Source organism: Exserohilum turcica (genome assembly GCF_000359705.1).
Source record: "Exserohilum turcica Et28A unplaced genomic scaffold SETTUscaffold_19, whole genome shotgun sequence".
NCBI lineage: Eukaryota > Fungi > Ascomycota > Dothideomycetes > Pleosporales > Pleosporaceae > Exserohilum > Exserohilum turcicum.
The window spans coordinates 111619-134490 of NW_007360014.1; the positions used below are offsets into that span (position 1 = coordinate 111619).

A 22872-nucleotide genomic window follows, 5' to 3' on the forward strand; every position below is an offset into this window, starting at 1 on the left:
TTCGCGTTGAATTCCTTGGCTAGGAGGATGTAAAGCGAATGATTCGAAACCCGAAGTAAAAGGAGAATACCAGAGATGCTAGGGCACTGCACATATGAGTTGAGTTGCTGTCTATTTTCTAACGGAAGGCACACTTTCGTAGTGACCAGAGTTTTATTTCGTCTCGTCCAATTGTGATAACATCAGCTCTACACTTATGAAAGCTTATGAGATATAGCACAGCGGATATTAGATAGAAATCCAGATTCCGCATGGAATCAAAACTGGAGAAATAGCGGTTGGCGGAGATAATCATCCGTAAAAAGCGTACTCGCAGTGCTAAGCCTTGCGTCACAAGACACCATGGATCGAAACGGCAAGCGCCAACACATTAAGGAAGCTGCTGAGCGTTTCACTTGCACGCACAATATACCCTATCTGCCAGCTATCACTCGGCACTGATTTCTAGGCATCTCTCCGCGCACTCCGCAGAAGCGCTTTTATAGAGCACCGCCTTGGCATCGCTGTAGCGTCGGGCGGAAGATGCACTGCCAAGAGTGCAAGATATCAGTGTACAGTTCCGCGAATAAGACCTGGAGGAATGGAGGTCGGATTTCCCAACTTGGTAAGACGAACTGACCACAAGTTAGGAGCTTGGCTGGGTAGTAGGCGTGGCAAGGAGGAGGGATGATCAACACTTCATCGATACAGTGGAATACCCGCCGGTTAAGCCTCTTTTACCAGTTTGCTTTTAGAGTCTTGCTACGCTCTTTATCTCTGCCCTGAATCACTCTTCTTCGTATATCAGATTATATTCACCATGAAGTTTGCCGAGATCTTCACTGCCGCCACAGCTCTCCTTCCCGCTACTCTTGCATGCAACGGATACACCGGTGGTGTTCCCCAGGCTGTTGGCACCAAGTCGAACAGCAAGGTCATCGAAGTCGGCGCTGGACAGACCTACGACGGACAATGGTACAGGTTTGACCGTGGCAATGGTGCCTGCAATGGTCAGACCGAGGGCGGAGCTTCGGACGCCGTCTTCTTGCTGAAGGAGGGCGCTACGCTTCGCAATGTGATCATCGGCAAGCACCAGGTATCAAGGTCTTGACAGTACACCTGGGAAGTCCTAACTGACTCGTTCCAGTCCGAGGGCGTTCACTGCCAAGGCCACTGCACTCTCGAATTTGTCTGGTTCGAGGACGTCTGCGAGGACGCCATCTCCATCAAGCAAGACAAGCCCGGCAAGCAGTCTTGGATCATTGGAGGAGGTGCCTACCACGCTGCAGACAAGGTCGTCCAGCACAACGGCTGCGGTACCGTCAACATTATCAATTTTTACGTCAACGACTACGGCAAGCTTTACCGCTCATGTGGAAACGTGAGTAGCTACATAGAACATGTGGATAATGGGATATTATGGCTAATCAATTCAATAGTGCTCGTCGCAATGCAAGCGCACTGTCTACATCGAGGGTGTTACCGCCGTCAAAGGAAACGAGTTGGCTGGTATCAACAGCAACTACGGAGACACTGCAACCCTGAGAAACGTTTGCTCCGACGCAAAGGTCAAATGTCAGATGTACACTGGATGTGCTGGTGGCTGCGAGCCCCAGAAGGCAGGCGTTTGCTCTGGCTAAGTCGACTTGGACTTCCAAGCAGTGGTCCACATATTATCTGCAACGAAAATGCCTCAACAAGACGCGCCTTTGGATATGAACCTTGCGTTTGTAAATATGATTTTCTGTTTTTTTCACGAATCGAATATGCGTATCACATCTAAAAGAAATACATCGACAAAGTTGAACGGGCTCCTATCACCCGGCAGGCTCACAAATAGCGTTTGTAAATATTTTATATCTTCGTACATACTCTACCGTCGTTTGCTTCACTAAAGCACTCATTCTTTGTGTTCATTTGTCAGTATGTCTAGAGAACTCAAAACGGTTAGTCACAAGATATCTAAAATGCACCGAAGAATTCCAAATACAAGCTTGTGTAGAAGCTCGCAAACGAGTGAATATTGGCTACTAAGATTTATCTCTAGACATTAAATGAATGTACAAGTTCGCAAGAAAGAAAGCAACGACAAAACCCCAAAACGCTATGCAAAAAATGTGATAATGATCTGAACGAATGTCCTCGCAGACCATTATCGTCTATCCGTTTCATCTGCCGGTTCGATCGTTTAAAGCTCGCACGAAATGGTGAAGTCAGTTACATCGATGGGGGTGGACTTGGTGAAGTCGCCGTCGAGGTCGATAAAGGTGTTCCAGGCGTTGAGGGGTCTGCCGTAGAGAGTATTGGCAGGGCTGTAGACGACGCAGCGGACGTTGTTACCACCGGCACCTGGAGTGACGGCCTGCAGAGAAGTGGCTTTGACTGGAGTGCCAAAAGCAGCGCCGAAGAGCCGGCCAAAGGTGACTGGGCCAGTGTTGACAGCGACGTCGGCGTTGGCGTTCTTGCCAGTCTGATCGTTTGCGAGCTGGACAGTGAAGTAGACAGGATCAGAGCGAGCGACGGCTGGGGCAGCGAAAGCGCCGGAGAAGAGGAGAGCAGCAGCGCTGATGATCATGGTGGTCTTCATTATGAGTGATTGAGGTGTGGTTTTTGAAGAGGCTTGAATGGAGATGGTTGAACGATCGAAGGTAGGAGAGAAGATGAGAGGAAAGTTGTTGTTGTTTTGTAAGATGAGTTTGAATGTGTTGTGAGATGCTTCTTCTTCGGCGTAGAACCTCTCTTTCTTATACCCGTCTTCTGCCCTTCTAGTCTCGCCATGGCATCTTGGAAATCTCGTGATCGCTGCTGCGCTGTAACCGTGCCTCAATGCTACACTGCCTGAATTGCAGGCAGAAAATTTGGTGGCCTGAGACAATACTGCTCAGCTCTACAAATTTCTTGTTTCTGTTGTGTAATTCAAATGCTTACACCGCCATCGTTGTCGTGAAGTTTCACTTTTGGTGGAGGCTGAAGAGCATGTCAAGGTGAAGGGCGTATGGAGTACGGTCAGCCACACCGCCGTATGAGTGGCTAGATTTCCTATTTCCAAGCACTACCATAACTTTTGAGCCCCCACCTCTCGTACAGCCAGATCTAGTGTGCTAATATGGTTAGCGTTCACTCGAATTCTTTATGTTCAACCATAGCCACGCTGGTGTCAGCTGGCCCCCAATTGGCCAAGTAAGCGAAGGCTGGTGGCTATTTTCGTCCACACGCTGTTACTCTTAGTAAGTATACTTGGCATTGAACCGGTGGCGTCACTAGGTGTAGTAAGCTCATAGCAAAAGATGGAGAGGCGGAAAGGTGGCGTGAAGGCGCTGAGCAGAACGCACCGAGGCTGAGCGATCAGGTGCGCTGGCTCGGGTACGATCCAATGTGGTTGATGCGCTTGACACATAAAGAAATGTGGCTGTCGTAAGCGGAAAGTCACTTGCCATTCCAAAGGCGCATGTCTCGCTACAGCTGCTAAATTAGGGTGCTATCAGATTTACTTTTGTAGACAGAAAATAGGCGCAACCAGCATAGCCTGGACTTAGACATGTCAACCTCAAGCAACGTAAGTATGAACATCAACATGTATTTTCCTTAGCATATCACGCAACGATCGCGAGGAAATGGTAATCAGAGAGTCAGCTCATCATTCTGCGCAGTGGCTTTTTGCCTAAATTATTCCCTGGAGATCACGCTTTTCGCCTTCCACCTAAACTTGTGCGACAATGAACTTGTGTATGTTTCTTTTCCCTCTCCGTCCTACACTAATACCACCGATTGACTTCTAACTAGAGAAGGGACGTGTATTAAGTTTACCCCTTCAGCATATTCATGGCAACATCATCTTAGAAGATTGAGACTCATACAGGCGTTGCCCTACCTGTGCTGCGCCTTTGGCAATTCTTGACATCAGCACGGAGCAACCCTTGCACCGCTTCTTCAAACGATCCTTCTGACTTGCTCCATTATATAACACAAATCTGGTAATCCCTCACTGGGATCTGGATGCAATTGACTAATGTCCATTAGCATATCAGATATGTACTGGGAAGACATGCTGGAGACGGCCCCACAGCCCCACTTTCCGAGATATATCCGCCAACCCCGCTTCATCTGTGACATTCACACTATGCTTACACAAACTCTTTAATCATTGGTGAGAAGATGGGCGATCTCGCCAGGTGATGGCGACATCGCAAAGGATAATTGGTACACAATATGGCGAGGTGCTGCGCCAGTAGGCCGCGTCACTGACAACAGGGTCGGTATGCCGATCACTTGGAGTAACACCGTGGTTGCAGAATACACGCCCAATCTCAGGAATCAAGAAAACCAAGCACTTGGACTAGAACAGGATCGATGCATGAATGCGATCATGAACAGGTGATGGACGGCAGTACTATAGTAGGGCATGGGAGCGTATATTACCAAATCGGCCGCCACGATGTTCCTTGTTGCGGCAAAAAGCCGATCTGGTCTGGGCTGCTTGGATGAAACAACCCCATGGAACGTGTCTCCTCTTCCAAGAAAAAAGACAAGAAAAAGCCAAGGTTCGAAGCTTGGAGTGAGGCCGTGGTAAGATAATCGGAACCATGGCTTCCGCTCGGCCCGGCAGACCGAACCACATGTCAGTGGAAGCTCGGTACAGCCACCTACGCAGAGTTTGCATAGTGTTTTTACTCTGAGCCAAGGATTTTAAAGTCAGACAGGCTTGGAATGTGAGGAGAAAACTTTTGCTGAAGTGAGCGAGATGATTGCTTTGCGAGCCTGACCCGTGATCTGCAAACCCGCGCATTGCCTGAGCGATAGTCAACGCAGACTGGATTCTGAGATGTGCTGCTAGTGAAAATATGCCCAACATTTATTTGCGAAAGACTTGAGCGCTTCCAATCATTCTTGCAATCGTTTTAGCAGCACGAATTATGACATGATGGAAGACTTTGGGTGCCAAGATGAGTACAGATGGAGAGATACAAAAACTATGTCCAATAGTGAGAGAAACTTGTTCCTAATTTAAATACAATCGTAACATGAACAATGAGTTGGTAAAAGAGTGACATAGAAGGTATGACAAGAAGCCAATGGCCTTTCAAAGAGCCTGGGTCCTATGTTTGCGAGGCTGCAGCCGTCCGGCAGCCCATGCCATTATCTCGCTGAACACACCCAACAATCAGATCGTATGTTCGGGACCACTTTTTAAGAAGGAGGCACAACTGTTGCTGCTGAAAGGTCAGCCTTATTTCCTATTAACATAGCTAGACAAAATAACTCACGAGTTCATGCAACGACTGGAGTAGGTGCTGGCGGCGCACCACCTGGAAAGCCACCACCGGGTGCACCGCCACCTGGGAAACCACCGCCAGGCGCACCACCACCTGGAAAGCCTGGGAAGCCAGTAGGTGCGGGTGCACCACCGCCCGGAAAGCCGCCACTTGGGAAACCGCCGCCAGGTGCACCACCGCCAGGGAAGCCAGGAAAGCCGCCTGTGGGCGCGGGTGCACCTCCACCTGGGAATCCACCACTTGGGAACCCACCACCAGGCGCACCGCCACCTGGAAAGCCTGGGAAACCACCAGTAGGAGCGGGCCCACCTGGAAAACCGCCGCTTGGGAAACCAGGAAAGCCTCCGCTGGGGAAGGGAGGCGCTCCACCGCTTGGGCTGGGTGGAATACCGACCTGGCGCTCGACTACAGGGGCAGCGAGGGCGCTGAGTGTATGTTAGTTGAGAGGAACTATGAATAGGAGAATGGGAGCGAGATGAGTTATGGAAGCAAAAAGACCAGACGTACCCAGCGGCCATGAAGAGAACGGCTGTGAACTTCATGATGAAGGATCGAGGAAGTGAGTGTAGAGTAGACTGGAGTAGTAGAAGCTTGCTGTGAATGAGATACAGTTCTCATCCAGTGTTTTTATATCTTCCCATGGCTTTCCTCTCCACCAGTATCCACAGACATACTCCTCGCTGCGCTGGCATGTCGTCAGTGCAAAGTGGCACCGCGTTGACGCCATTTACAACAAGCCTGAATAGATGAAGGCCAATATCGCTTGTAGAAGGGTAAACCAGCTGTGATTGCTCGGTTCATCAAGTTCAGACTGTGGAGAATTGCTTATTTGCCGATGTCTGGGACCGAGTTGCCTTGGGACGAAGACGTGATGCCGTACAAAAGTTGCGCAAGGAACGTGTTTTCTGGGTACTGCAATTATCGTGCAATCTATCACAGACTGCTGCCAGGTACGTTGCCGTGTATATGTCTTTTGCATTTACCCCCGTTGAGAGTGGCGTTCAATGGAAACGTGAACACAACGTTTCGTGACCACACACACACTTTAGGCATGACGTTGGATTAGACGCTTCAACGCCCGGCAGTTGCCACTGGCCTTCACCTCCGAGGCCAGCGCGGAAGGAAGAATGCTCCGATCCATTAGGAATCGGAGGAGAGAGCTCATTGCGGTGTCAATATAAAACCCACAAATGCATGTATCCGGAGTTCTGCGACAAGGCGGTTTAGCCGAATGTCTTGTCGTAGGTCAGAGGCGTCATGGGCCGATGCAGTCCACACGCAGCGTTTCGTGTATCATAAAAAAAACAGGATAAGTGATGCATTGACGTTGGAAAGAATATGGCCTACATGTTTGTTTAATAGTGGCTTGCGCCTCGTCTCGTCACGCATAAGCTTTCAGCAAAGCCATTCTCTGGGCTGTCATCATCCCGCCAAACTAGGCGCGAGCCAAGTCAGAAAACACTCCAACCTCATTGGCCGGACACAATCTCCTATTCAGAACACTTCAAACTGACGCCAAGTGGTTCCTTGGGTAAAAACGGAGAGACAGGATGGCTTTCCCCGCATTCCCAGCATATTACTCTAGATCTGAGGTCACATCCACGACCTTGGACACATACACAGGTCCCGATGCAATGGCATCGATCAGCATGTATTAAAGTGCATGAAGCACAGCGTGTCGAGTGTAGATGGGCTGTAGACCCATAGAAATCAATTTACCAAGCCATTTTTCTGCAGGAGAACGGAGGGGGCTTGCATTTAGGCTGTAGTTGCCGCGCACAACAACGCCTTCTGCCGGGCCGCGCCTACAGAAGTTCTCCTGTTGCAATGTCGATCAAAATTTGGCGGGTCATTTACCATGCCTTGCGCTTGGTGAAACTCGAGTTTCCGAGAGGCCATAGGAGCGTTCCTGATGCTCGACTGCTGCGTAGAGCGTCTTCACGTGTCGTTCTCATAGAGTTGGCTGGGACCCTTGTTTAGATGGAAGGCATGCCCAATATGGTATTTTGTACTAGGACATTTCAACCCTCAGGGGTTACTTGGATGCCAAGACTTCATTCCTTTCAACACAATATGCCTCTAGCACCGTCTATCTCCCACTCTACACATTTCACTTTCAATCACACAATTGAATTGTATGTAACAAAACACGATCAAGAATGCGGCGAGAGAGATGTGAGGAGAAACATAAATTCGTAAATTGCCAATCGAGAATCACACCTGGTGATTCTAGTTGCTACATATTCTCGTTCCTGCATACTGCCGTATCTCTCTTAACCACTGCGCAATGCCGCGTACTTGATCCAACACGCCACTGCAATTTGATCAACTTCTCCATTAGTTGCGTGCTCTGCCTTGTTGCAAAATACACTCATGGATTGGATGAAAAAAGAAACACTGTCTGGAGAAAGACATTGACCCCTTCCAGGCGCGTTACAATTTTAAGGATTGGTTCCGCAATGCTCGTGCCCTGTAATCATGCCATGTCCAGAAGTTTCACCGGGTGATTAAATCTTCGCCGCCGAACGGACAACTGGTGGCGGAGCTGGTGCGCCAGCAGGTGGAGGTGGCTGACCGTCAACTGGAGGAGGAGGAGGAGGAGTACCGCCTACGGGAGGAGGAGGAGGAGTACCGCCTACAGGTGGAGGAGGAGGAGGAGTACCACCTGCAGGAGGAGGTGGAGGAGGAGCACCACCTGCAGGAGGAGGTGGAGGAGGAGCACCGCCTGCAGGAGGAGGTGGAGGAGGAGCACCGCCTGCAGGAGGAGGTGGAGGAGGAGCACCGCCTACAGGAGGAGGTGGAGGCGGAGCGCCATCTACAGGAGGAGGTGGAGGCGGGGCACCATTTACAGGAGGCGGAGGAGGAGGCACATCTTGACGCTTAACAACCACGCCCCGGTTTGCCGGCTCAGCCAAAGGTGCAGCAATGGCACTGTGTTCATGTTAGCTACTACACTCAGAGCTGAGAGTCGAGAAGAAACAGAAGGATGGACAGTGAAGGAGTAGGGAGCAGCGTACCCAGCGGCCATGAGCATAACCAGTGAGAACTTCATGGCTGAAAGAAAGATGGAAAACTCAATAAGTAATAGCTGGTAGAATAGATGGTTGTTGCTTGGAAGAGGGAATGTTGTTTGCTGATGATGATGGATCAATTCCAAAGTGCAGAAGCCATGTGCTTTTATACTTGATCCTCGACCATCTCCGTCACCAAGAAAAGAAAAGCTTCAAGTTGGGATGCCGCAGGTACGCGTACCGGCAAGCCACCGACGGCGACATAGAGTTTCCTGCCCCGCGCCTTCCCCTCACTGCTTGGGCTGTGTAGTAGGGACATACATGGTAGATGTGACAGCTTGGCTCTGCCAAGAAGGGTGCGATTGATTGTACTCCATTTCTGGTGATGTAGTTCCAAGACCGATCCAAGGCGGAGCTTTGGTGCCAAGATGTTAAGCCATCACTTGTTGTGACTTGTTCCTAGACATATTAGGTTGGGGCTCAGCTATAAGGTAAAAAAACTTGCCCTGGAAACTGGCAAATGAGAATGCCGCCACTGCGTTTAGAAGTTGGAATTTAGGCTTTTAGTTGATGTCATATCCGCTCGGGGCAGTGACCTGTTGTCACAAAGCGCCACAGTAAGGCCGAATCACACGCCCTGATTCACGCTCTGATTCACGCGCACAATGGCGTGCTGTGCGGTAGTGCCGGCTTCGTGGTCAAATTCGACTTGGGCTTTGGAAATATGAGTCCTTCATGTGGAGCTTGCACAATCTCACCCGACGGGGGACTTTGCCAACAGTTCAAAAATAAAACCCTGTTATACAAGATGTCTGTATTTGAAATAGCATTTGTGTTGAGATTAAGCATAAGTTATGCCCTATGCATTGCATCATTGTAAAGGTGTCTCGAGCCTCGGGTGACCGTCAGCGGCTTGAGTAGTACCCGTTGCCAGTGTTTCAGGTAGAAGATGTCAGAAAAGGTGCGGAGGATGCGGAGGTCTACCGGCGGTGTCCTTGGCAGACATAGCCTCAAGACTGCGCCAAGAGAAATAAGCTTAGGAAAAGGTAAGAGATCGGCTTTGTTATTTTTGGTCGCCACCCGGCGCGGACAAATTAGACGTAGCATCCAAAATCGCTGGCAGTGTGCAAGGCCCCTCGTATAAAGGGTAGACGGCGAGGTTTTGTCAAAGGGTATGTATGCAGAACAATTGAGTGAACGCAAGGCGAATATAGTGGGAGTGAATTCAGCGCACAATAACAAGCTGCGACGTAGGCTGGACCCTGGCGGCAGACGGCGGAGATGGCAGTTTTGCATGTCTAATCGTCCAGGCTGGGCGTTTTAGGAAGCAGCTCCGTGTACATGTAGTGGTCTGCGGTTGCCACGGGGGTGCGGTGGGGAGTTAGCAACTCGCAAGGCTAAACGTGTAAAGGCGTGTCAGCGTCGAGATGCTGAGTGGTTCCCATTGCCACACCTTGGGCTCTTTTAGCGCGCACGTGTCTTCGATGAGGTGTTCATGAATTGTTGTTCGATTAAGATTAGGGCTGCCCATGTAAGGAGGGCCAGTGTATGCAGCTCAGTCGTCGTCTTCAATGACCAATCCAATTTCTTCGGCATTTTTGACCTCAGCCTCACTATTACGCGTGTCTGCATCTTCCCCGGTACCAGAATTGGGCACGTTTGCATTCGGAACGAGTTTCTTCTTTGATTGCTCGGAGTCATGGCCTGCTTTGCTGTCCTCCGCATTGCCACCTTCCCCCGCGCCCCCCTCTCCGCCTCTGCCGCCCTTTTTTGCCTTTTCTTTCCTTTGTCTGGCCTTTTCCCTCTTTAGCCTGTTCTTTTCGGTTTTTTCCCTGTCCTTCTTCTCCAGCTCTTCTTTCCGCTTGGCAAACTCGCGCTCCTCCTCTTCCTTCTTCACCTCCTCGTCCATGGCCCTCAGTCGCTCATACTCGCGCCGCCGGCTCGCCTTGTAGACGTGAAACTCTCCACTGCCCGCGCCCGCGCTTGAGCCCTGCACATTTGCGACGATTTCCGGGGGCAGGGACGAGGTCTTGGCGACTGGGCCGGAGCCTGGGATGTGAATCTCGCGGTCGGGCTTTGCGAAGAGGGCTTCGACCTGCGAGGCTTGCTCTGTGCGAGGCGTAAGAGCGCGCTTCTTGACCGGTCGCTTTGAGCGCGGGTCGGCAGATGTGGGTATTGCCTCGGGGATGGGTTCTGACATGGTTGCTGCAGGCTGTGTGTATGCAGCAATGAGAGCCCAGTCTGCCTCGCGCAGGCGGCAGTGCGGCGAGACGTGAGGCGCCGGCTGAAGGGGCCGACGAATGTTCAGCGCGCAGAAGCCGGCGGCACGTGGCGAGTATGTCGAGGCGACTGGAATGCGGCAGACGGGCAATTGGCGGGATGCAAGGTGGAGGGGTTGTGCGGAGGCGCGTCGAGAAGAAGGCGTGATGCGATGGACGTCCAAGAAGATGACGCGCGCTAGGGTTTTGCAGCAGGTGCCTGACTACGGCGCGCTAATAGACGAGCATGCCGCCGCCGCCAGGCTTGGGCATGGCACCACCACATGAAACACACAAACTTTGTCCTTTTCCTGCGCCAGCTGTGCCTGTCCTGTTGTTTCCCCGACCCTGCAGACGTGCCGTCTCTCCACTGCTGCCCATCGCCCGCCAAAGTCCCGTAGTAGCCATTTCCAGACATCCCACTTCACCACCATGGGGAAACCCCGCGTAGGTCCACTTATCACCAATCCATGCACATCCCCAGGGCATCATGGCTGACGTCTTCGCAGATGATTATTCTGATCCGCCATGCGCAGTCCGAGGGAAACAAGAACCGCGACATCCACCAGTTTATTCCCGATCACCGGGTAAAGCTGACCCAGCATGGCTGGACCCAGGCAGAAGAGGCTGGGCGCCAACTCCGCTCGCTGCTCAAGCCCGACGATACCCTCCAGTTCTATACCTCGCCCTACCGCCGGACACGCGAGACGACAGAGGGCATCCTGCGCACGCTGACGTCGGACGACCCCACGCCCTCGCCCTTTCCCCGCAACAAGATCACCGTCTTCGAGGAGCCCCGGATACGGGAGCAGGATTTCGGCAACTTCCAGCCATGCTCTGCCGAAATGGAGCGCATGTGGCAGGAGAGGGCCGACTATGGCCACTTCTTCTACCGCATACCTGACGGCGAGAGTGCAGCGGATGCCTATGATCGCGTGAGTGGCTTCAACGAGAGTCTGTGGAGATCGTTTGGAGACGACAACTTTCCCAGCGTCTGTGTGCTCGTCACGCATGGACTCATGTCGAGGGTCTTTCTCATGAAATGGTGAGTGCTGCATCTCCCTGGTATACAGGGACACCGTGCTGACGTGCTCGAGGTACCACTGGTCGGTCGAGTACTTTGAGGACCTTCGAAACGTTAACCACTGCGAATTCATCATCATGAAGAGAAGTGAGAACAACGGGAGATACATCCTCCAGAACGAGCTGCGAACATGGTCCGAACTCAAGCGCCGGGCTGCCAAAGAAAAAGAGGAGCAACCAAAGAGCGCTACCACCGCCGCATCAGGCCGAGCAACACCACTGACTGGTCTAAATCAAGTCGGATCAAACGCCTCTCCCACTGTACCCATTCGTCGCTGGGGCGGGTGTGTAAATGGATGTAACCATGACAAGATCAATTATCCTCGTCGCCCAATGCGGAAGAACACCATGGAGTACCTCGGGTCAAATTCACAGCAGGCGTCTGCGCCTGCCGCACAACACATGGAGCCAGTAGAGAGCGAACTTGAGGACCATCCGGTTGTAGCACAGGAGGGCGATCACGCTCCTGTTATCAACGAACCGTCTCCGGCAAAGCTGTTGCGGAAGCAGAACGCTAAGGGTGCTCCTATCCCCGCAATGCCACCAACGCCTGCATCGCCAAACGATGCTTCAAACGACGCTTCAAGTAGCGATGATGGGGATGCAGCTCCAACTCTGTCACGGCCAAGCAATCACGCACAGCCACGAACCGCCGCTGTTTTACGCCACTTGCAACCCACTCAAGCCGGAGAAGGTTTCTCTGACGATTCCGACTACTTTCCTGGCATGCAGCATCTTCACCACAGCACGGGGCATCGCAAGTTTCTGCGAGCCAGTTCCACGCAGCGCAAACAATCCAAAGACCGCAAAATACAGCGAAAACAGACGGAACAAGGCTGGCTGGAAGAGTCTGGCATGGGAAAAGATGTTAGGACCGACAGGTTGGGCGATGGCGATGCGACGAGCGATGATGCTGCACTGGCCAAAGTGAAACGGGAAGAGCCCATTTTGAAGGAAGCGCTCAAAGGCAACATGATTGTGGAAAAGAGCGAAGAAGAGAGAGAGGCAAATGGTGAACAGGCTGATCCAGAAAAGAAATTGGACTCGGCGGAAATTGACAAGATGAAAGAGGCTGAGAGAAAGGGCTTGGATGAAGTGTATTAACCTGGCTGGGCCTTGGATAGCTGTTCGCCTAATTATCATGTCTCGACTGCGTTCTCCAAAGATTGGAAGTGGTGTACCGTGCGGCAGTGTGTTGAAAGTAACTGTCGCCTTGCGCTCGGCTCTCACTTGTTCCGCATCCGCTCTCTCCTTACTTTTAAAAGCCCCCTTGCCTTCCGCTTTGTGGGCTAGTCCACGTCTCGTCTTTTTTTTCGCTCCTCTCTCCCCATTGCACTGCCTGCGATGCCTTTTCCCCACCGTTCGGAAGGTCAGCAAATGTCACATGGCCAAGGTCTGGAGCAACTCCGTAAAGCTCGAACAGCAAGACGAAGCTGTGTGTAAACCCCGCTATTCCTCGAGCTTTGGAGAAAGTTCTCTGTGATTCCAAATTAATATCCTGGATGTAGTGAGGTGCAGTGGCGTCCTAGCTGCAAGGGGTTCTACAGCTGTTTTCCGCCAACATGCGTGTATCTGCATGTTTGACAGCTTTTAGCAGAAGGAACAGCCTGGTTTTCCGATAGACCCGGAGAGTTTCAAGTATACCGAGACAGGACTCAAGCACAGCCGAGATTGGTATTCCGGCTTCGCATGATGAATTCTATGCCATGAGGGCCGTACACGGATTCATCTTTATCCATCTCGGCCCACAGATAGCCCAGGAAAGACTCTGTGCGCCTTGCTCTGGGCTTGTTGGAGGGCCCAACTTTCATTTGGCTCATCATCATGGCACGATGGTTTTTCTTTCGGCACACCTACAGGAAGGGAGTTTGTGAGTACGCGCCTACCACATCGACTATTTAGAGACTTACTGAGCCTGCAACGCGCGCAGCCCACGTCATGGTAGTGTGGATGCGCGACGTGGGATTCAAATGGAACGAGAGTTCCAATACGCGGTCCAGTATACCATCGATCTTTTCCATAAGAGCAGCAGAAGGCCTCACGGAATCGTGAAAGGTGGTGTACAGAAAGATAAGCACGACTTGCTGGTTGATTTGACCTGCTATCCGCTCCGTGGCATCTTCTTTGCTTGATGCTGAGGGAACGTGCTCCCACGCCAGGATTCGTCTTTCATACTCGCTTTTCTCCGCAGCTTTTCGCTCGGGGTCATGGTTACGCATGTGGTACCGCGCCGACTCTGTTATCAGCACGATGAGACCGAACAGCTCATGCGAGGACCCAAACAGAACGCCATGGATGTCATTTCCCCAGTTGAGAGACAGGAGCGCCTCAGGAGCCAGAAACGGATCGTAGGGAACGTAGCGGCTAACCGGAAAATCCGTGCCGATAGTGATGTTTGCACTGATGGCCAAGAAGGCGTAGACCTCGGTGAGCAGGTCCAACAAGGATGCATGCAGCTCGCGGCTGTTTCGGGCCCTCAACTCGAGTAGCACCGTACGACTGGCCCGGAGATGATAAAACACATTTCCGTTTAGCTCGCTGATCAGGCTCTGCGCTCGTGACACCAATCGTTAGCGTTACGTTGTCCTGAGTAATGCAATCATCAGCAGGTTTCAGAAGCGGAGCAACACGCACCTCGAACCAGCAAAGCGACAATATGACGATGAAGAGGCTGATGAGATCCTGCGTGCTCGCTTCCTTCCAGGCAAGCAGCCCGTGCTTGACGGCGCGCAGCGTCACGGCGTAGTACGAGCGTGCATCATGCTCGAATCGGCCATCCTTGTACGTGGACAGATGAGCTCCACTCAGTGCCAGAAGACACGCGACCACGCGCGTATCCTGGTACGCCACAGGCACCAGGTGGCTCACAAACGGATTGAGAGGTAATATGCGGCCGGCGATCTCGGTCGCTGTTACGTTCAGGTAGTGGTCGAAGATGTGCTTTTCGCTCTCTTTGTGGAGCCCAAGCATGGTGCTATTCGGTAACGCTGGGCATACACTAGCACCACTGCTACCGTACGGAGGCCAGCAACGCACTTGTTTGGTGCCGGTAATAGCGGTCCGTGGGTGTATGTCTGATCCATGTGCTTTGGCTGGACCCACAGCCACGAGTGCGGTGGGCTGCTGTTTCTGGGGTGGCGGCCGATGCTGCTGCACCGCGTCTGCTGACGACGAGGATGCCGATGAGGAATCATGCTGGACGGTGGACGGCCAAGTGCAGATGAGATAATTCCGGCGGCATGCAACGCAATGTGGCTGCTCTTCACCACATTTCTTGCGGCGCGCCCGACACGTGAGGCAGCCCGTCTTGGACTTGAGGCGCTGCGACCCATTGGCTGCCGGCGGTGGCATGGCTGCTTGGAAGGGAACAAAAAAGAGACGCCGAGTCGTTGGCTGTCCAATAAGTACGTGTATTATGGCTGTAATTTCAAAACAAAATGCGCCGACTTGGTGCCAGCGCCAAACACACGCACACTCCCCGCCCTGTGTGCAAGCCCTGGAGCCTGGCGTGAGCTGAGCTGGGCGGGTATCCACGTGACCTGTTATCAGGGAGCGCGCTTATCGCAGTGTGCATTAGCGCTCATGTCACGTGGGGGGAACACTATAGTCTGTATGTTTACCAAAACCCGTACTCTTGACGACGGCACTATGATGCCACCATTCTACATCTTGCAATCCTAGTATTACACCCCTTTGTTTTTTTTACCCTCATATGAAAACGTGGTACATAATCGAGTCATCACCTACAACACATGATTCATTTCGCCGCATGACATGTTGGCGCAGGCGTGACAGTTGTCATTATACAGGGGAAAAAGTACCTCACGTATAGATGTGAAATAGCAGCCTCGTGGGGGTCCCTATGCTATCGACTTTCCTTTTCCCTTCCCACGTCAGAGTTCCTTTTTCCTCTCTGCAGCATTACCTGCACTGCCAGCAAGCCTCGTAACATCCCCAGTTCAGGAAGCAAGAAAACAAAATAACAAAAAGGTCAAGTCTGCATCAACAGCAAAACAAATATACAGATCCGGCATTAATAGCATACACGCTTGTTCAACGTCACTCGTAGTGAGAAGACAAGATGGAAATGAGAACAAAAAAAAGAGGAGGAAAAAAAAGAGGATGTAGTTGTCATGACCTAACCAGGGGTCGCTATTCCGTACCGTTAGCACTCTGATTCGAAGGGGACAGGGATCAAGCTAGGTGAGTAACTTACAACCTGGAATCTCTTGATGTCGATGTCAATCGTAGTCAAGCGCCTTGCCATTGGGCCATTAGGCCTGTTTGATGGGGAAGCCCGGAAATTACAGTGTAACCATTCATGACCTTGAATCGTGGAATGCACTGAAAAAAGAAACAAGAAAAGAGTCATGCATTTGGAGGTTTTTGCAAAGAGGTGGTATAGCGTGGAAGAGATTTTGCGCCTGTGGTGGGGTTGGTTCGGAGCGGTTCGGCGACTCGGAGCTACCCATGGATACGGTGTTGGAGACAGACAATGAGAGAAAATATTGAGAAGATGTTTAAGTGGTAACAATACAACAGATTGGGTTTCATATAACATGATGCAAGAGTTGTATTGGAATAGATTTGTTAAGTTCATTATATCGACCTACACTCGCTAGATTGCTTATGAAGCGATTAAGCCCGCGCAGCAGGCTGCTGAAGAGTGCTTCCACCATCAGGATACAAGACCTGCTCATTGTAAAAGACGCCACCTGGTCCAGCCAGCATGAGTACAGTCGCAGCCATATCGGTATCGGCGCCAGGGCGGCCAGCAGGATTCGACATGCCAGACTCGATGCGGCTCTTGTTGTCTTCATCAGACGAGCCTGTTGTCATCTAGTGTGTAGTGTTAGTCTGGGTGTTTGCAGCAGAGAAGAAGAAACGATGATATATGAGACAAGGTGCTCATGCTTACCTCGCTGGGGAAAACACCAGGCGCAATGGTATTGACGCGCACCTTGGTGCCCATGAAAGTCGTTGCTAGCATACGGCTCAAGTGCGTGGCTGCTGCCTTACTTGAAGAGTACGCAAATTGGCCATTGCTGCTACCCTTCATGTAGCCCGAGATACTGCTGACATTGATAACTTGTGAGCTGTACCCCGGTGTGACGTTGCCACCCTTGGCAAGCAGTGGTAGGAAAGTCATGCTCATCCAGTAAATGCTGCCGACGTTGGTCTTCATTGTGTCGGCCCACTGCTCAGGCTGCGACTTGAGGAAGTGATCGGAGATGGCTTGTGGGTCTTCCATGTTGGGCTGTCCGTTTGAAGAGAACTTGGTGTTGTCATCGCGCGCAATTCCAGCGTTGTTGACGAGCAGTTGGATGCCCTTGGGCTCCTTTTGGCACATTTCGTCGTAAAGACGCTTTACATCGTCCTTGTCGCTGCAGCAGAGTCAACTCATCAATCCACTCATCAAACAGCTAAGAGCTTACCTGACGTCGGCCTGAATAGGGATGATCTGGCCTGGGCCGCTGTCGTACAGCTCACCCGACTTCTTCAGTACCTCATCGCGCCTTGATGTAATGTAGACCTTTGCACCGTTGGCAACCAGCGCCTGTGTAATCATCAAACCGATTCCGGTTCCGCCTCCAGTAACGAGAGCCGTGACGTGTGAGACGTCGAAGAGCTTGGAGCCCTTTAGGTCCTCGTTGCTAGCCTTTCCCATATTCCTGACAATTTGGTATGAGGTCCTTGGAATGAATTGTTTTGTACACGAGAATGGAGCAATTGATTTGGTAGCTGTTGGAAGCGTTCGTGAAAAGAGTCGGAGCATGTTGAGATGTGGTTATAGTTGATGCTGCCTTTAAGTGATTTAAAGGTGGATGAACGATGTCACAGTGGGCACGCGAACATGATGACGTTGAGACGACGCATGGGGCTCAGAAGGATCTAATGCGTAAGGTGTGGGCATCGCGCCTGCACTACATACTATTCGATCATGGGTTAATTGGATTTTCCTTCTCGCTTCAAAGGAAGTGCAGAGTGTAAAGATGCCCCGTTTCCGCTGCCTCGACAGACACATGGGGCTGGATGCATGCACACGGCCGTACCAGACTTCCGTGTTAGTCATTTCTTAGCTTTCGAGCAGTACATTGATAGAATAAGGCTACCCAGAAAGTCTTTAACTGATATCCAGTTGCCCATCTCTTTTCTGCAGTATCATGATCCAAAGGCGTGGTGTTGAGAATCGCAGCGAATGAATGACGTCATAGGCCATATCAGACCATGCCGTGTTCGTCTTCCCACCCCGCAAGAATGACACTGAAATCTTACAAAGCAACATTTGGAAGTCCTGTAGAAGAGATGCTTATTGTTAAAACTGCCCGTCCATCACGCAATAGGGCTTTTAGTCAGCCAGCTCAGCTGTGATTGGAAAGCGGAATTAGTAAAACCCCTCGGGAACCTCTCGGGAATAGTGCCATGGCATCATCGCCACAGAAATGCCGAATGAGGGGAAGCATGGGCGGATGCAAGACGCCTTTATGGTCGGCGCTTAAAGCATTTATAACCATATAGCCTTGTATAAAAGCGCCAGTTGCCTTCATTGATCAGATTTCCAGTTCAAAGTACTCAGCATCTGAACCATTCAACAGCAAGCAACCACTTGCTTGATACAGCGGAACAAGACCGAACTACAACCCATACCCTTGATATCAAGAAACCATCCAACAATACAAACAAAATGACGACCGCCGCAGCGCTACCGACACCTGCGCACCAACTCTCAACTCCTCAACCTACCCAGAATGCCGCAACCCCGTCCGATGTAAACTTCCAAGGTCTACCAATCCCACGAGGTCCCGTGACAGCAAAGCTATCATTCTACACAGCCCCCGAAGACGGCTCACCACCCCACAACTACGTCGAGCCACTCCCGGGTGTTCCACAGCGAAACTGGGGCGACAACTGGACCGAAGTCCAAATCCAAGACCTGCGAGGCAAAGAGCAAAACTTCACCCTGGACACCAACGCCTTCGACACCTACCAGAACGTTAAAAGTCGGCTGAGCCGCGACGACTTCGCCGACGATGACGCCATAAAACGAGTGTACTACCCAGAAGTCGAAGAGCTACTCCTCAAGAACGTGCCAGGCGCACAGCGCGTCCTCCTCTTCGACCACACCATCCGCAGACCCACGGGCAACCGCAACCCCGTGCAGCGCGTGCACATTGACCAGACGCCGTTTTCCGCCGCCGAGCGCGTAAAGCTGCATTTGCCCGACGAAGCAGACACGCTGCTGCAAGGGCGCTACCGCATCATCAATGTGTGGCGCCCGCTCAACGGGCCCGTCATGGGCAGCCCGCTCGCAGTCGCAGATAGCCAGACGGTCAGAGACGCCGATCTGGTACCCGTTGAGCACAGGTATCCCGATCGAAATGGCCAGACGGCCGCGGTTGCGTTCCACCCCGCCCAAAAGTGGTATTACTGGTCCGGCATGACGAATGAAGAGCGCTTGCTGCTCAAGTGCTTTGATAGCGATGAGACGGTTGGGCAGTGGGGCCGCGTGCCGCATTCTGCCTTTGTGGATCCCAGGACACCTGAAGGCGCTGTGGGAAGGGAGAGCATTGAGGTTAGGGCGTTGGTATTTGGTTGAAGGGTTTTTTTTTTTACAAACTGCATGTTACGACAGATTGTCTCGTTTTCTTCTCTCTTTCCTTCTTCTTCTTCTTTCTGCTTGCATAATGAGTAGCGTTATTTCATTTCACTTATCTGTATTTCTATCATCTCCTAGACTTCTTAGCTAGTACAAGAAAGCATTCAACCTCAAATTTGGCAATACTGCGGTTGTAGCAATTATGCCTTGATCAGATACACGCACAAACTGTGAGGTAACTGGACATACATTAGGGATTAAACAAAGCAATACCATGCATCTATCTTTTCTATTATTCGCAGGAATTAGGGGGTATACAAATGCAGCCATCAGAATTGGGTATCTGTATGCTAAACGATGATCAAAGAAGCCACACCGAGCCATTACCCCCTCTTTCTTAGCTGTATAAGCTTCGCAAAACCGTATTCATCATTACACATTACGCAGGTTGAGACTAATAAGCTCTACCCGTACAAATCTCTATTTTGAGGACCGTTCTTCGGCGCGGCACCGGGTTGAGGGGTGTCCGTCACGCCTTCGGCTGGCGCCTCGCTCACGTTGACAGGTGGTAGTTGGGGTGCTTGGGTTGCAGCGGGAGGAGGCGGAGTGGTGGTCAGAGAGCCTTGGGGTGGCGGGCTAGGAGGAGCCGACACAGGACCAACGTTGGGTGGTGCGCCGTGAGGCGTGGGCGTGTTTGTGCCTTGCTGAGCGGAGTGTATGGGTTGTGGCTGGGTTGGTTCACTGATTGCCGAGACAGGCGAATGAGAGACTAAGCCACCGTCTTTCATAGCATCGCCATGGGAGCCGCCCTGCTGAGTCTGTGGGTACATGTAGCCTTGGGGCGGCATGAAGCCACCGTTTGGTGCTTGCACCCATCCAGGAGGTGGGGGGCCGTAGTAGTACACTTGACCAGGGGCAGCAGGAGCGCCAGGCGGAAAACCACCAGGTGTCTGAGCCATGGCTGGGTGGAGCGGCTGGTCTGGAGGTACAATGCCCACGGTAGTTTTGCAGTACTGGCCCAGCAATTCCTCCGGGTACCTGTGACGGAATCCCCACTTCCACCATGCTTTGAACGCTGCTCCACTACCCATATTTTTCCACTTCTCAGCCAATAGCTTCTGGTCTTCTCTGCTGCGGCGATCCTGCATGCGTGTAAAGCAAAGGATCCAGAGTGAGATGAGCACCCAGCATACAGTGCCAAATCGCATGGCGCTTTTGCCCATCATGAGGCGGCGGAACCAGAACCAAGACTCGATGAAGCCAAGAAGAAAGAGACCGGGGATGACACTCGCCACGACGATGACATATGTTGCAAATGGCGTGCAGTAATAGTAATCGCAACCATTGTACCAAGAGCTGGAGCTTGAGTCATTGTCGTCCGAACCGGAGGTTGTGCCAGTTGGATACGCGTAACTCATGGGCGGAGTGCTACATTCGGCGATGTAGTATTCGTAGTAGTAGTTGGTAGTCGAAGTAAATGGTGCAGCACCAGCGGAGAGATACCAGGTCTCGTACATGTGAATGTAGTAGTCGCCCGTGACACTGCTCGTATCTGTCTTGACTGACGTTGGAGTTACCTGCGCAGTTACTTCGGGAGGAACTGTAACAGCAGCAGTGGTGGTCACGGTAACTATCATCTGCGTCAGCCAATCATGTTCATCCTGCGCAAAAGGATGATCAATACATACATGGAGTGGGACAAGAAGAAGGCGCGGTCATTGTGACTGGCATGATAAATTCGATGCTTGTGGTCGTGCTTTTCGTTGATGCGGAAGAACCAAAAAGATCCGTGGTTTCGGGTATGAGATCAGAATCGGGTATAGCACCAGCAGTGTAGTATTCGGCTATGACTTGGAGATCATCGAAACCCGAACCTGTAGAGGTAGAATAGGGCGAAGCGGTGGGTGTTACATCGTCTTTGATGGTGCGGTATACCGTGTAGGTGTCAGTGATGACACTGCCGTCATAGTACGTGTATGGGCTCTCCGTGGCTGCTTCCTCGTAGCGGGCCGTGTAAGTCCAGAAGGCAGATGTAGAACGAGTGGTTGTGGTGTAAAACTCGTCAGAGTAAGGCTGTGCGCTCGCAACAGCGCCGCTCGCGATAGCCATGAAGGCATATCGAGCAGCCATCTTGTCGTGTGGGTCGAAAGAACGATCGTGGGTCGCGAATCGCGAGAATTAGATATTACAAGGTCTAGTAGGGCTTGCTCTTCAGATACAAGGGCAACGACCTCATCTTAAGCAGAAAAAAGAACGGCATCGTCCAGGACGGGCGGTTCACCGGTCACGAAAAGGTCAGAGTCACATCTCGTTCCCCCTAAGCGATCGATGCAGCCTTGCGCCAGTTGCAGGGCCTGTTCCTTTTACCCAATCACGATGCGATCGCAATGAAGGGCAGCAAATCTCGCGGGAGGTCTAGACAATTAGCGGAACCGAGTTGTCTATCTTTGGGTCCTTGCGCATCTTGATAGCCTAGTGACACGCAGGGGTTGATGGGAGGCCTGAGAAGAATAAGTGATTGCACTGCCCGCATATCTATTGACACGCTGCCCTCGAGCATGACTGAGCCCTCCGCTCCTATCAGGTACAAGGAATGCGGCATGCAGATACGGTATTTTCCTTGGCAATGACGTGGTGAGGATAGTGGTAGTGCCACGAGTTGGTGGGTAGCAGTGACAACGGTTTTGGTGGCGTTTTTGTGAAAAGGCACGCGACAAGTGCGACCTCTTGGCGGTACAGAAAACTCATCTCGGCCGTCCCGCCTTGCATACCAGAGTCTCTGGATCTTTCACGTGGAAAATCGACGCGCGAAGCTAAAAGGCCTCCAGTGCCGCCGTTCTCTGATTACAAGTCCTTGCATACCTTGCGAGCGGTATCTGACATGGTCGTAAAGCACCGTGGGCACTTCTGAACTCCTTGTGAATGCTTAATATTAGAATGACATACCGCTTGGTAAACTGTGAAAAGCATAGAGTACCTTCTTCATCGGGGTTGCCGTCGATATGAACAAGAGGCATACTATGCGGGCCCAAAATAACATACCGTGCTGGCAAGGTAGTATCTGACATCTGCTCTGCCAAACAGCTAGCAAACCCTGCTTGATGCAATGCGATGCATGTGATACGCTTTCGATAGTAGGTGGTCGACTGCTAAATTACAGTGTAGCCAAAGTTGCAGTCATTCTTAAGAGTGTGTAAGTATGCGCATTGTATCTCGATATGTTCTTTGCCAAAACTAGGCCAGCAACTTTGATGGCTCTCAACAGAGTCCCGGCCAGATTTTCGAAAGTTATACGATCCAGAGGGACGTTTTGAATATCTGACATTAATCGTACGATGATACTGGTTTCGCATTCTGTTGTATGAGGCCCTCGCTGTCAAGGCATTTCTACTCATTTCGAAAATGACTGAGTTGTACCTAGGCTTTGCTAAGAGCCTTTCAATCAATGGAAAAAAAAAAGTTCAAAAAAAAACTCTCAAGTATTTCGCTTATTCCATCAAAAATATAGTGGTATTTTTCCGTAGGAGACTCAAGATTGTAATGCAGCAGCCGCCCTGAAACGACATGATATGTAACCGGTTAAGCGCCACACCAACCCCGCTCCAGCTAGTAGTACTTAGTGTGATGTGCTGCCTACTCTTCCATCTGTTCTTCCTGCCTCCCTCTCTCCC

At 51.5% G+C, this 22872-nt stretch overlaps 10 protein-coding genes across 10 annotated transcripts; 3 read left to right on the forward strand and 7 right to left on the reverse strand.

Moving 5' to 3' along the window:
• Positions 1 to 799: 799 nt before the first annotated feature.
• SETTUDRAFT_39314 (polysaccharide lyase family 3 protein) lies at positions 800 to 1619 on the forward strand (the record flags this gene model as incomplete). The annotated part of the gene is made up of 3 exons (XM_008026533.1): positions 800 to 1075; positions 1127 to 1360; positions 1419 to 1619. The coding sequence occupies 3 exons, from the start codon at positions 800 to 802 to the stop codon at positions 1617 to 1619; spliced, it is 711 nt and encodes a 236-aa protein (XP_008024724.1).
• Positions 1620 to 2167: 548 nt separating this feature from the next.
• Positions 2168 to 2582, reverse strand: SETTUDRAFT_150511 (uncharacterized protein; the record flags this gene model as incomplete). Its single annotated transcript, XM_008026574.1, has 1 exon — positions 2168 to 2582. Exon 1 carries the CDS (start codon positions 2564 to 2566, stop codon positions 2168 to 2170), a length of 399 nt encoding a protein of 132 aa, XP_008024765.1. The 5' UTR covers positions 2567 to 2582.
• Positions 2583 to 4369: 1787 nt separating this feature from the next.
• SETTUDRAFT_161077 (uncharacterized protein) lies at positions 4370 to 4831 on the reverse strand (the record flags this gene model as incomplete). The annotated part of the gene is made up of 1 exon (XM_008026575.1): positions 4370 to 4831. One exon carries the CDS (start codon positions 4829 to 4831, stop codon positions 4370 to 4372), a length of 462 nt encoding a protein of 153 aa, XP_008024766.1.
• Positions 4832 to 5247: 416 nt separating this feature from the next.
• SETTUDRAFT_28165 (uncharacterized protein) lies at positions 5248 to 5794 on the reverse strand (the record flags this gene model as incomplete). The annotated part of the gene is made up of 2 exons (XM_008026519.1): positions 5248 to 5677; positions 5760 to 5794. 2 exons carry the CDS (start codon positions 5792 to 5794, stop codon positions 5248 to 5250), a joined length of 465 nt encoding a protein of 154 aa, XP_008024710.1.
• A 3658-nt stretch (positions 5795 to 9452) lies between these two features.
• Positions 9453 to 10645, reverse strand: SETTUDRAFT_130776 (uncharacterized protein). The gene has a single exon (XM_008026576.1). It carries the CDS (start codon positions 10461 to 10463, stop codon positions 9819 to 9821), a length of 645 nt encoding a protein of 214 aa, XP_008024767.1. The 5' UTR covers positions 10464 to 10645; the 3' UTR covers positions 9453 to 9818.
• A 385-nt stretch (positions 10646 to 11030) lies between these two features.
• SETTUDRAFT_161079 (uncharacterized protein) lies at positions 11031 to 12708 on the forward strand (the record flags this gene model as incomplete). Its single annotated transcript, XM_008026577.1, has 2 exons — positions 11031 to 11566; positions 11619 to 12708. The coding sequence occupies 2 exons, from the start codon at positions 11031 to 11033 to the stop codon at positions 12706 to 12708; spliced, it is 1626 nt and encodes a 541-aa protein (XP_008024768.1).
• Positions 12709 to 13259: 551 nt separating this feature from the next.
• SETTUDRAFT_28169 (uncharacterized protein) lies at positions 13260 to 14955 on the reverse strand (the record flags this gene model as incomplete). The annotated part of the gene is made up of 3 exons (XM_008026520.1): positions 13260 to 13457; positions 13515 to 14153; positions 14239 to 14955. 3 exons carry the CDS (start codon positions 14953 to 14955, stop codon positions 13260 to 13262), a joined length of 1554 nt encoding a protein of 517 aa, XP_008024711.1.
• Positions 14956 to 16196: 1241 nt separating this feature from the next.
• SETTUDRAFT_177123 (uncharacterized protein) lies at positions 16197 to 17380 on the reverse strand (the record flags this gene model as incomplete). Its single annotated transcript, XM_008026578.1, has 3 exons — positions 16197 to 16443; positions 16523 to 16988; positions 17040 to 17380. 3 exons carry the CDS (start codon positions 17378 to 17380, stop codon positions 16243 to 16245), a joined length of 1008 nt encoding a protein of 335 aa, XP_008024769.1. The 3' UTR covers positions 16197 to 16242.
• Positions 17381 to 18170: 790 nt separating this feature from the next.
• On the forward strand, positions 18171 to 19381 carry SETTUDRAFT_168974 (uncharacterized protein). Its single transcript, XM_008026579.1, has one exon. It carries the CDS (start codon positions 18290 to 18292, stop codon positions 19199 to 19201), a length of 912 nt encoding a protein of 303 aa, XP_008024770.1. The 5' UTR covers positions 18171 to 18289; the 3' UTR covers positions 19202 to 19381.
• A 284-nt stretch (positions 19382 to 19665) lies between these two features.
• Positions 19666 to 21331, reverse strand: SETTUDRAFT_161082 (uncharacterized protein; the record flags this gene model as incomplete). Its single annotated transcript, XM_008026580.1, has 3 exons — positions 19666 to 19698; positions 19759 to 20831; positions 20890 to 21331. 3 exons carry the CDS (start codon positions 21329 to 21331, stop codon positions 19666 to 19668), a joined length of 1548 nt encoding a protein of 515 aa, XP_008024771.1.
• Positions 21332 to 22872: the final 1541 nt, after the last annotated feature.

Bases quoted from the DNA above. Each gene is read 5' to 3' on its own strand.
- SETTUDRAFT_130776 (XM_008026576.1), bottom strand. From the start codon at position 10,463: ATGTCAGAACCCATCCCCGAGGCAATACCCACATCTGCCGACCCGCGC.
- SETTUDRAFT_168974 (XM_008026579.1), top strand. From the start codon at position 18,290: ATGACGACCGCCGCAGCGCTACCGACACCTGCGCACCAACTCTCAACT.